This window comes from Perca flavescens, chromosome 9, assembly GCF_004354835.1.
Source record: "Perca flavescens isolate YP-PL-M2 chromosome 9, PFLA_1.0, whole genome shotgun sequence".
NCBI classification, from domain to species: Eukaryota; Metazoa; Chordata; class Actinopteri; order Perciformes; family Percidae; genus Perca; species Perca flavescens.
In genome coordinates this window covers 8,812,172-8,823,893 of record NC_041339.1, presented here as the reverse complement: position 1 = coordinate 8,823,893, position 11,722 = coordinate 8,812,172, and the positions used below count along the sequence as shown (strand labels likewise).

Below are 11,722 nucleotides of genomic sequence, written 5' to 3'. Positions count from 1 at the left end.
TTCAAAAAGCACAGCACTCAATTCAAAATGTCAAAATCAATACACATCAGTACATCAGCTCAGTACATCAGCCCAGCAGACAAGCCAAAAAAAACTAACAAAAAACAAACATTTACATTATGCAAAGAGAAACCAACACTTGCTTTCCCCCTGCCAAAAATATCAGACGTAATCAAGGGGATTTCTCAAATGTAATTTACTAACTTATCCAGATACATACATGTAGGCATATGAGCAGTGAGCACTATATTCAAACTTTCTCAATTCAAAATGTCTATCAATTCAGAAAGCCAAAATCAATACTATATATTGCAGCATTGTGGGTAGGTCAAATATGTATTTTTTCGACTTTATTTCACTGGCCCTGAAAGCAACTCCTCTGGTCAAAAACTCATGGGAAAGCTAAAACTGCTTAAGCATCACAGCTAACGACAATAAAAGGACCTAAAATGAATAAGATATGGAAAAAAGACTATCAATATTAGATGTAAGAATATGGATTTATTGCACAAAGTCCACTGAAAGAAATACGAGTTCTAGGAAAAGAAGCGCAGACTGTGGACCGGTCTTTTACACTTCTCTGCAGCACTGAACAAACCCACGAAGCGCTGGCCGTGCTATGTGCTTTAAAAACCAAGGGGGTAAGCTTCGCTTCAGAACTCGAGCCATCATGGCGCCATTTTGTTGCTAACTGGCCATCACCTCCTGTTAGCATTACGCTGACCGCCATTTTTTTTTTACGTCACTTGACTGCGAATAACTTTACATCTGAAGCGTTTAAATACTCTATTTGTCCGTTGTTTAGTTCCAAAGAAACACGACAATGTATAAAAGGCTCCATTACCTTGTACCTCACGTTATGGCTCCGTAGCAGACGTTTTTGTAAAAATAGGCTAACGATTGTGTCATAACCAAGTGACTTACTGTCGCATAGTAGAGGAATTACCGTATAGTACAGGAGAAGCTCGCAGGCAGTCTCGACTTACATGAGATGTTTAGGTTTAATTACTAATGTTAACTAGCATGTTAGTGATCAATAATTCGCCTGTGCCCATGTTATCTCCTTACATACACCTACAGTCTCCGTATTTGTAAGATTGGGAATGATTGAGATTTCTCTTGGCACAGCTACCAGAAGACTTACAACTTTCAGACACGTTGCTCATGTCACATTCTCTCAGTTGGAGGCTGCGCAGTAAAGCTGGCCATCACCGGAAAAGTGCTTCTAATAGCCTTCACTGGTCTCCGTCCAGAGCAACGGGGTCTATTGGTCCATTATATACTGTCTATGTTAAAAACACGTTGAAGGGTTGGGCGCAACCAAGTCTCACCCAGAGGTGGGGGGGGGGTTGTGTGATACATGTTTTTCTTTGCTTGCCAATTACATTGAATCAAGAAAGCCAACCACGTATCATTTTTTTATAACAGTTAATATTTTACATTCATCATTATGATAACATTTTTGGGGGGGTTAAACTGGCCACTTTTGATTATTGTTAACCCCCCCCCCACAATGATACATTTGTGCGTACCTGTGGACCAACTCAACTCTGACAGAGTGGGGAGGGGGAGTGATAGTGGTCATGTAATATTGATTTATTTATAATGTATTATTATTATTATTATTATTATTGTCAAATTAGTGTTCATAAATGAGTAATGTATGGTCTTTCAACAATTTCAAGTGAATAATATAACAATTTACGGAAAATATTGTCAAAGCTTGTGTCATGTGGTGCCCCCCCACTGGTTGTGAATGGTTGGTGCCCATGGGCACTGGCCCAAGTGCCCTTATGGATAATCCGGGCCTGAAACCAAAGCGTAACAGTGGTAAGGCAAATGTCAGCAAATATCGAGAGGTGTGAGCTCCAAGGTCTGAGGTGCATTACGATAGCAAATATCCCATTAGAGGTGTTCCAAGTAATGTCTCGCATTTTTTAGGCTACAACTTTTTATGTCACATACAGTAAACATCTTACTATCCGCCAACTGCCTGTCCCCTGAACACACTGTAAAAACACATCTCAGTAAACAACCCAGGCTCCACAAACAACAACAACAACAAACTGTGGCAACCACGAAACATTAACAGTCTTCAAGCCAATATCTGGCAAAAAGGATTTGGGGTGGGGGTTACAGCATAAGTGCATGGAATGGAAGAGGAGGGGACAAGATGATGAAGAGGGAAGGGCGAGCTAGCTTCCATTTTGGTTGATAATACTTTAAACATCAACAAGAAGTGACATCACCCAACATCACTTAGAGCACCTTTAACATTGATTTACTTAAAGGGTCAAAAGTCATCTATATTGACTATAGCGCACCCTAATGGCCGATCTTCGCCAAATTTGGTACAGAGTCTCAGAGCGTCATGCTGAACAAGCATCACAAGTTTAGTGGTGATTGCTTTTACTGTGGGAGAGATATTGCAATTGAAAATTTCCCATTTAAATGCATTGCACTGGATCGGTTCGCAACCGAGTGTGAAGCGGTTGGGATGAGGATCAGCACCTCTAAATCTGAGGCCATGGTTCTCAGCAGGAAACCGATGGAATGCCTTCTCCAGGTTAAATGAGTCCTTACCCCAATGAAGGAGTTCAAGTATCTTGGGGTTGTGTTCACAGTGAGGGGACAATGGAGCGGGAGATTGGTCGGAGAATCGGCGCAGCGGGTGCGGTATTGCATTCAATTGCCGCAGACGAAAAGAGAGCTTAGCCAGAAGGCAAAGCTCTCGATCTACCGGGTCAGTTTTCGTTCCTACCCTCACCTATGGTCATGAAGGCTGGGTCATGACCGAAAGAAGCGAGATCCAGGGTACAAGCGGCTGAAATGGGTTTCCTCAGGAGGAGGGTGGCTGGCGTCTCCCTTAGAGATAGGGTGAGAAGCTCACTCATCCGTGAGGAGCTCGGAGAGAGCCGCTGCTTCGAAGGGAGCCAGTTGAGGTGGTTCGGGCAAAGGTGTTTTCCAGCTGGGAGGAGGCCTCGGGAAGACCCAGGACTAGGTGGAGGGATTATATCTCCAACCTGGCCTGGGAACTCGGGATCCCCAGTCGGAGCTGGTTAATTGCTCGGGAAAGGGAAGTTTGGGGTCCCCTGCTGGAGCTGCTCCCCCCGCGACCCGACACCGGATAAGCGGACGAAGATGGATGGATGGATGGATGGTCATTGGCCAAAACAAATAAACATTGCTTATAGCGCCCCCTAAAAGCCCATCTTAGTCAAAGTTGGTACAGAGCATCGTAGCGGGTTGGTGAATAAGGATCTTAAGGTTTTTGCTGGTAACATTTAATTTGGCCGAGATTTGATATATGTGTGTGGTAGCTAGCTAGTAAAATTTGTTTGGTCGTCAAATGCGCATACTTTAACATAACAAAATTCTTTGTACAGCTTTTGGTCAGGGCTATCTGGAGATGCTATCCACAAGGTTTCGTGCAGATCGGTCGCACGACCATTGCATGATATTGCGGAAAAACTTTTAAGCGGAAATGGCATGTGATTTAGCTTTATTCAAGGAACACGTGGATGTAAGAATTTCTAATGTGCAATGTGTAATGTGGGAGTTAAAGTCAAAAAACCATTATAGCGCCACCTAGTGGTCCACATGTGTAATATTTGGTAGGTGTGGTCCATGGCCCATTGTCCATCTACCCTGTAAATTTAAAGTTGTTCACATTAGTGTAAGTGGTAAATTTGGACATGGGTCCCATAGGCCACGCCCACTTTGACCCCTCAGTACCCCACTCTAGGGTTGGCCTCAGGATTGGCCCAAGATGGTACCCATAAAATTTTGTATAAATCAGATGAGCCGTTCATGAGATTTTGTACTTGTAGCGCCCCCTAGTGACCGATTTTTGTAAAACGTGTGGGGCACCTCCAGAGGGTCATGGCAAAGAAGAAACTAACGTTTGGCGTTGATAGCATTTATTTTGGCTGAGATATGGCCAAGTTGGTGTTTTCATAGTTAGCTACACAAATTAATTTGTGCCTTATATGCGCAATGTTCATCGTATAAAAATTATTTTAAAAACTTTTTGTCAGGTCAATCTGGAGATGCTAGGGACCAAGTTTCTTGCAGATCGGTTGCACGGTCTAGGAGGAGTTTGAAAAAGTAGGTTTTTCATAAATCGCGATTTTTCACGCATAAAAGTCCAGGCGGAAATGGGCGTGGCCTATATCACGTGATTCAGGGAACGCGTCGATGTATGGTTTTTGAATGTCGTGTGTACGGTGTGGGAGTTATAGGGCCAAAGGCGCTTTATTCTGCTATAGTGCCACCTAGTGGTGGAAGTGGGTACGTTTTTGCGCCTGAGGTCCTTGCGGAGTTTTAGAGTAAGCCCTGACTGCAGTACGCAGATCGAGGAGTGGCTCAATGTGGGTGGAGCTAAACGTTTGACTCCGCCCAATTGCCAAATAGCAATTGGCAGAGCCATTTCTCTATCACTCTGCAATTGGTCTGAGGGGAAAACACAGGACTTTCAAGCTGACCGGAGATCCTTTCCCTCGTGTGAAGCCGGCAGCCAGCGTCCGTCCGCGGGCAGCCAGCCAGCAGCCAGCCGGCAGTCGCGTCTGTCCGCGGGCAGCCAGGGTCCGTCCGCGGGCAGCCAGCGTCCGTCCGCGGGCAGCCAGTCGGCAGCCGTGTACGTCCGCGGGTAGCCAGCGTCCGTCCGCGGGCAGGCAGCCGGCAGACAGCATCCGTCCGCGGGCGGGCAGCCAGCCGGCAGCTAGCCGGCAGCCAGCCGGCAGCCAGCGTCCGTCCGCGGGTAGCCAGCCCAATTGCCGTTCGCGGGCCGCCAGCGTCTGTCCGTGGGCAGCCAGCCGGCCGCCAGCCGGCAGCCAGCGTCCATCCGTGGGCAGCCAGCGTCCGTCCGCGGGCAGCTAGCCGGCAGCCAGCCGGCAGCCAGCCGGCAGCCAGCCGGCAGCCAGCGTCCGTCCGCGGGCAGCCAGCGTCCGTTTGCGGGCAGGCAGCCGGCAGGTTAGTCCGTCCCGACTTTCCCGATTGCCATCATTATTTATTATAATCTATATATCTATATATAATATATATTATATTATAAAGGTGTTGCATTGATGTTTGAGAATGTGCTGCCTGATGTGACGTTTGTCCGCTGCAGTCCAGAGTTTTGGACCAGTCCTGAAAATGGCAAACCCCCACCATGTACGGTTTAGGAGTTTTAGGCGGAGAAGATTAAAAATCAGTAGAAAAACAATAGGGTTCCACAGCTCCGGGTTCCAAAGCTCCGCTGGAGACGTGAACCGCGTTGCCTTGTAACATGCGGTTCCCATGCCCCCTCGGGCTTGGACCCCTAATTACCTCCTTACATATAATAATGGATCACTGGTTGTACCTGTTATGCACTGAGAGTGTATTTACCTGGCAGTGAATCTGTGAAAATAGTCTTATGTGTGTGAACATAGGCTTCTGTTTGTGTAATTAGTGGTAAATTCAGACCTGTGTATTCCTGCTGAATGTAGTTGGTATGTTAGGTATTAAAAAGTAATGGTTTTCTCTATCTGTAGCGAAATTGTTCTAAAATATTCTATTTTACTGTACAGTCTGATGCTGCAGCCATGTTTCTCATTAAAACCACTACTCCCCTAGACACAAATAGACCAGCTAAACAAGGCAAGAAGGAGGAAGAATCATTCTAGTTTAGTTGAGTAGAAAGAGTTTGTAATAAGAATACACAAAAATACAATACAGTGAATGGCAAAGGTAGTATAGGTTTAGTTTCAGGAGTGAGAGAGTGGAGGGGTGGGGGGGACTAGCCTCGTGAGACCATCCTGATCTCGCGAGCTCCAGTTTTCCACTCGCAGATCAGTCTGGCATCTTGAGATAGAGAAAATTTGGAGCCGCTCACCAAACGACCGGGCCAATCAGCGTTGGTTTTGAGGTGGGTTAGGTGGTGATAGACAGATGGTTTATCCAATCAGCTAACCAGTATTTTCAGACAGCGGTCCGGGAACCTGAAATGGGGCCTTTTATTCCTAAATTCTCATTACAAAAACGGCAAATATCCTTTACCGACATGTTGCTTGCTTGCTGAGCTAACAAGCTATGCTTTGCCTGCAGCATCAGGGGTAGCCTGGCTTGTGGTTGTATTTTCATACGCTTCGTTGATCTGATTGGTTGATTTGGCCCGTCTATCACCAACATAGGTGATAGACAGATGGTTCATCCAATCAGCTAACCAGTATTTTCGCCCCTTCCCAAAAGTTCTCCAACGGAAAGTTCCCAGATGGATATGCCGAGCAAATGTGAAGCAATCCATCTGGCGGAGTCAGGTTAGGGGGGGACTACAATGCAGTACAAAAATGTAACTGTTCAATCATAAAAACGTTGCTTTCGAACATAATCTTCATAAAACATGTATAAACATCATTTCTATGAGACCGGATTGCTGCTAGTCACCCATAGTGAAAGTTTTTTTAGGTTAGAGGGATGAAGAAAGTTTGAGAGCCACTGGTTTAAAAAGATTTTGGTAACTGAATTAAACTGTAACTGTAAAAGACTTTGAAATACGTATAACTTGGCAATTAGACACTCTATGAACACCAACTAGATGAGTCTTTTTGTATTTCTTGAAGTGTGTTTCTGTAAATGTGTGTGTGTGTGTGTGTGTGTGTGTGTGTGTGTGTGTGTGTGTGTGTGTGTGTGTGTGTGTGTGTGTGTGTGTGTGTGTTGACTGGCACATGAACTCATATCTTAGTGTCAGGTTCTAACTTATCCCTGTTCTTATCATGTTTCTCTAATTACCTTCAATTTGCTTGTGGTTCATGCTAAATTATCCATGCTCAAACTCTCTCATGCACACACACACAGGAAGTGGGATTGTGAGCTTCACAATCCAGTTTGATCTATATCTCCTGCTTTTTTCTCCTTTTCTTCCCATTATGGTTTTCCTGTTGCTGATGTTGTAAATGTCTGTACTCCTTGTTGTTTCAGAGCTCCCTGCCACTCATTTCCCGCCTCTCTCTGTCTGGAATGTGTGCATGCTACTGTGAGGAGAGGGTGCGTGGTTTCACATATAAATGTGAAATATGTTTAGCTTGAAGCGCGTATCTCCGTGTACATATGTGTAATCATGCCATATCTCTTGGTGTCTACATTTGTTGATGTGTTTGTTGTGTGTGTGTGTGTGTGTGTGTGTGTGTGTGTAAATAGTGTATTTTTGTTAGCCAACTAGCAGAGATGGGAGTAAGTCACACATGGGCAAGTCACAAGCAAGTCTCAAGTCTTAACCTTCAAGTCACAAGCAAGTCCAAGTCATTTTTTGTGACAATCAAGCAAGTCACGTCAAGTCATAGCTTTGGTCATAGTCATACACAAGTTTCCATTTTTAAACAAGTTAAAGACATTGGTTATGAACTGCTAGAGTTTTATTTGCATTTTTTCCTATTCAGCCACATACATCTGAACAGTTTAAATTTATACAGATAAAAAAGCACAGCCTAAAACTGATATTAGGCCAACAATAAATCAACATACATATTTGTTCAATATGCCTCAAACATGACATCAAATCATGAAATTCATTCAGACAATTCAAGTATTATGGTTTCTAAGTCAAATAATATTCTTCAAACATGCCTCACTTTTATGGGACAGAAACACATCCTTTAACCTTTCCTTCTCTTAAAGAAAAAACAAACATATTCTTTAAGAGTAGCTGAATCCCACCACCTTTGCGTAATTTGGAGAGATTGACTGAGTGTATCACATGGAATGGATAGTATGATAATATTTGTCAGTGTCTTTGTGAGTCAATGACTTTTGTCTATTGAGAGAGAGAGAGTGAGTGAAAAGTTATTAATATTGGTGAGTGAATGTGTGCATGTGCGTGTGTGAGTGTGCAGTGTGTTGTGTGTACGTGTGCCTAGCTTTATTCACATACTTGCGTCTGCATGTGTGTGTGTGTATGTGTGTGTGAGAGAGAGAGAGAGAGAGAGATGGAGAGAGAGAGAGAGAGAGAAAGAGAGTGCAGTTTGTGTTGTGTGTGTATGTGTGTGCCTAATTTTATTCACTCTTACCTCTACCTTGAACAAAGAGGGGAGAGTGTGCTTATTCATGGCCCAAAACTGAAGGGAGTTCTGTCCATCACAAACGTCCAAATAGTGGTTCTGCTGAATATGGGGACTGGAACCCGAATCTCTCCCGATTTGAAGTGTCTGAAGAAATTCGACGTGGTGGTGGTTGACGTTGGAAATTTTGCTGTTCGTTTCTTCTTTGCCTGGTCAGATGTGTAATCCTTATAGCCAAACTTTATTATTTTCGGTGCAGAGGGTGACGTTAAGTTACAAGCCGTACCCAGTCTCGTTTACTGTAGGTCTGCCGCTGCGTGCCGCATCATCATATCAACGGATCCCGCGCATGCAACAGTACGAAAATCTTAAAGTTATCTCCTCCTCAACATCAAAAATATATATTTAGTAAACAGAAAATTAAGTCATTTCAAGTCATTTGACTCAAGTCTAAGTCAAGTCTCAAGTCATGAATATCAAGTCAAAGTCAAGTCGAGTCTTTTATGAATATTTATCAAGCAAGTCTCAAGTCCTAAAATTTGCGACTCGAGTCTAACTTGAGTCAAGTCATGTGACTCAAGTCCCCCATGTCCAACTAGACAACTTGTCATGTCAGTGTGTGTGTAGCTAAATAGGATTTCCTCAGAGTATGAAATCTGAAGGTGAGCTCATTCAGGTGGAACATTGACTCATAAGCAGTGTGAAAAAAAAAAAAAACATACGGTGTATGACATCGCTTTATGTTCTACACACACACACACACACACACACACACACACACACACACACACACACACACACACACACACACACACACACAAGCATATAGATTTCCTACTGAAAATACCTTCTGTCTGGTTCTTTAAAGTGAGAAATTAATTTGGATTATATTATTGGTTATTTGGATTAAATTATTAGTTGACTTCCCTCCTTGTCTCAGAAGATATTTTTTTCCACTAAGCTCTTGATGTATTTTGTGCATTTTGTTTCCTGTACATGTTTTTCACATTTTAAAACAAATCTTATTCTTCCTTCCCTTGATTGGTATTTTGTATTATTTATTGCATTATTAATTACACAACAGTTGGCTGCCTTGCACAAATGGTGACTGAACAAAATGAATAGTTTCCCTTAGAATGGAGCCCAGAATTGGGACAAATATTTTAAATGTTAGAAAAACAAACTATTTTTCCTCTGTCTTTTTTGTGTTATCTCACAAAACGTTTGGATTACATCAAGAAATATTTCTTTCGTCTTCCGCCAGCAGCAATAGCAATTAAATGTAACACGTGCATGTTGCGTTGCATCATATGATACCCATATATCTCACCAGACAAGTAGTAGTAAAAGTACAGTAGCTAAGATGTGCTGTTCTGGGAAAGAAAAGTGATAAATGGTTCCTTATTTGGAGAGTTGATGCATGTCAACACTGAAATATAGGACAACAGCATATTGTGACACACTAATGTAAGTGGTCGCATTGATAATGATTGATTTGACATACAGCATATGCCACAGGTGTGCTGCACTGAAGACCTCTGGCCCTGATCATTCAGAAGCTTATTGTGACAAGCAAATAACCAGAAAACTTAAATTTGGCACAAGGACTGCACAAATTACAGTATACTTTATTCTCGCAATATAATTTTAAATGAAACTGTATAAGGGTAAATTCAGCAGTAACATTGCCTACAAATTATATTTTTTTTTAAAGAATATTTTTTTGGGTTCTTTGGCCTTTATTATAGGATAGCTGAAGACAGGAAAGGGGGAGAGAGAGTGGGATGATATGCAGCAAAGTGCCACAGGTCGGGCTCAAACCCGGACTTCTGCAGTAAGGGCTGAGCCTTAGTACATAGGGCACATGCTCAACCAGGTGAACTACCAGGGCGCCCCAACAAGTTATACATTTTGATATTCAACTTATTGATTGTTAATGCAGTCATATGTCAAAATTCTCCTCCTAACTTGTAGTTCATTGTCATATTGTCATGTATTTCAACCCCACTGCCAGACATGAACACCAATTTTGGATGATTCTGAAATGACCGATTCAGTTCAAAGATGTTCCAATGCTGTTTTTAAATTCTTACTTTCTACAATATTTGCAGGGACTAACTTTTGTATGCCTAAGGGAAAATTCTGGTCTCCTGCATGAAAATCTAAAACGCTACACACCCATCCAACACCTCAATCTGACATTCTGCATCGCAGACTACTTCTTACATTGGCACTGAGCGGTGACATTCAAAAACCTGTCACAATATCCACTTTTATTCTTAATGCCTGCCAGTCTTACTGCTTCTGGCAGTATGCATCCAAGTCTATGGCTCTCTCCCAAAACAATCTCCACTCACTAGTACGGAGTGTCACACTGACAGCTCTGGAGGGTACTCCGCATTAAGGGTAGGGTATAAAATTGAACTGTAAGACAAACTCCACCATAACCAGGAAGCATTTCTCAACAAGCATACTGATGGACACCTTACTTGTTAAGCTGTTGAGTAAAACCTAATGTCATGTGCTATAAAGATGTTATGTTCCTTTTAAATTGATTGATATCTGTGCATATAATTAGTTTAGAATATAATTTAATCTCTTCCTGTGAATGTTGACTGTAGTTTTGTTTCTGCGTTGCAGTGGACAGCCTTTGGACTGGACTGAACTACTCCAAGTATAACCACTACAACCACTGCACCACTACTCCTGCTTCTGCTGCTGTACATGGCAGTCATCTCAAAATGATGTAAACCCTTATCACTGACTGGCTTATCTACCTTCTGAGAAGTGGAGCTTGAAGATGATATCTTTGCTGTGTCCTTCATTGCAGTGGCTGTTGGCAGGACCTTTTTAAGGAATATTTTCCATATCATGAGGAATATATCTCAGTTTTCCCTTTAACAAGCTGTAGGAAACTGATGGCTGCTACAGGATGGTTTGCACTGCCTGGATTCAAAAAAAGGATCATTAGTAACCACGACCTATTCTGCTCCGGAGTTACCCACTTTCTTATGCCTGTGTGTGAATGTGATTTTAGTGTGATTGTTTGTTTGTGTTTGCATCTGCATGGCTTAAGTGAGAGATAGAAAATAAGGAATTTGTACAAAGTAAGGAAAAGAAAGGAAGCAGCAGACAAGTTGAAAACAAGGTGTGGCAGTTATGTCACAGTGGAGGCACTATTCAAGGACTGGGTGTCAGCTACTTCAGACAGCCAAGAGTGGGAGCAGGATGATGGGATACGTAAGGCTCCAAGGTTCCTTAAGCAGCGGACAGTGGGTGTCCTCTCTGATATGGCTGGGACTGCTGCTTCTGCAGCCATCTCCGGCTGTTGTGTCGGCTCAGAAACTTGACGAGAACGACCCAGTGGTCACCACCACGTACGGAAAGCTGCGTGGTGTTAAGAAGGAGCTTAACAATGAGATCCTGGGTCCTGTTGTGCAATTTCTGGGCGTCCCGTACGCTGCTCCGCCCACTGGCGAGCGCCGCTTTCAGCCACCTGAGCCACCGGTGTCGTGGCCGGAGATCCGCAACGCCACACACTTTGCCCCAGTATGCCCTCAGAGCATTGTGGAGGGCCGCCTGCCGGATGTGATGCTGCCGGTGTGGTTCACCAACAGCATTGACGTTGTGTCCACATACGTCCAAGACCAGAGTGAAGACTGCCTCTATATTAACATCTACGTCCCCACTGAGGATGGTGAGTT

At 43.4% G+C, this 11,722-nt stretch overlaps 1 protein-coding gene across 5 annotated transcripts in view; it reads left to right on the top strand.

Annotated features, from left to right (window-relative positions):
* The first annotated feature begins 9,882 nt into the window (after window positions 1-9,882).
* nlgn1 (neuroligin 1) overlaps window positions 9,883-11,722 on the top strand; it is a 341,839-nt gene continuing 339,999 nt past the window's right edge. For 3 of the 5 annotated variants that reach the window (XM_028588140.1, XM_028588141.1, XM_028588142.1), the window contains exon 1: window positions 11,429-11,715. In XM_028588140.1, coding sequence (XP_028443941.1) covers window positions 11,610-11,715 — 106 coding nt within the window. In that variant the 5' untranslated portion in view covers window positions 11,429-11,609. Of the gene's footprint in view, window positions 9,895-11,360; window positions 11,720-11,722 lie in introns of those variants that run through there. The other 2 variants (XM_028588143.1, XM_028588144.1) reach the window with 2 other exon arrangements.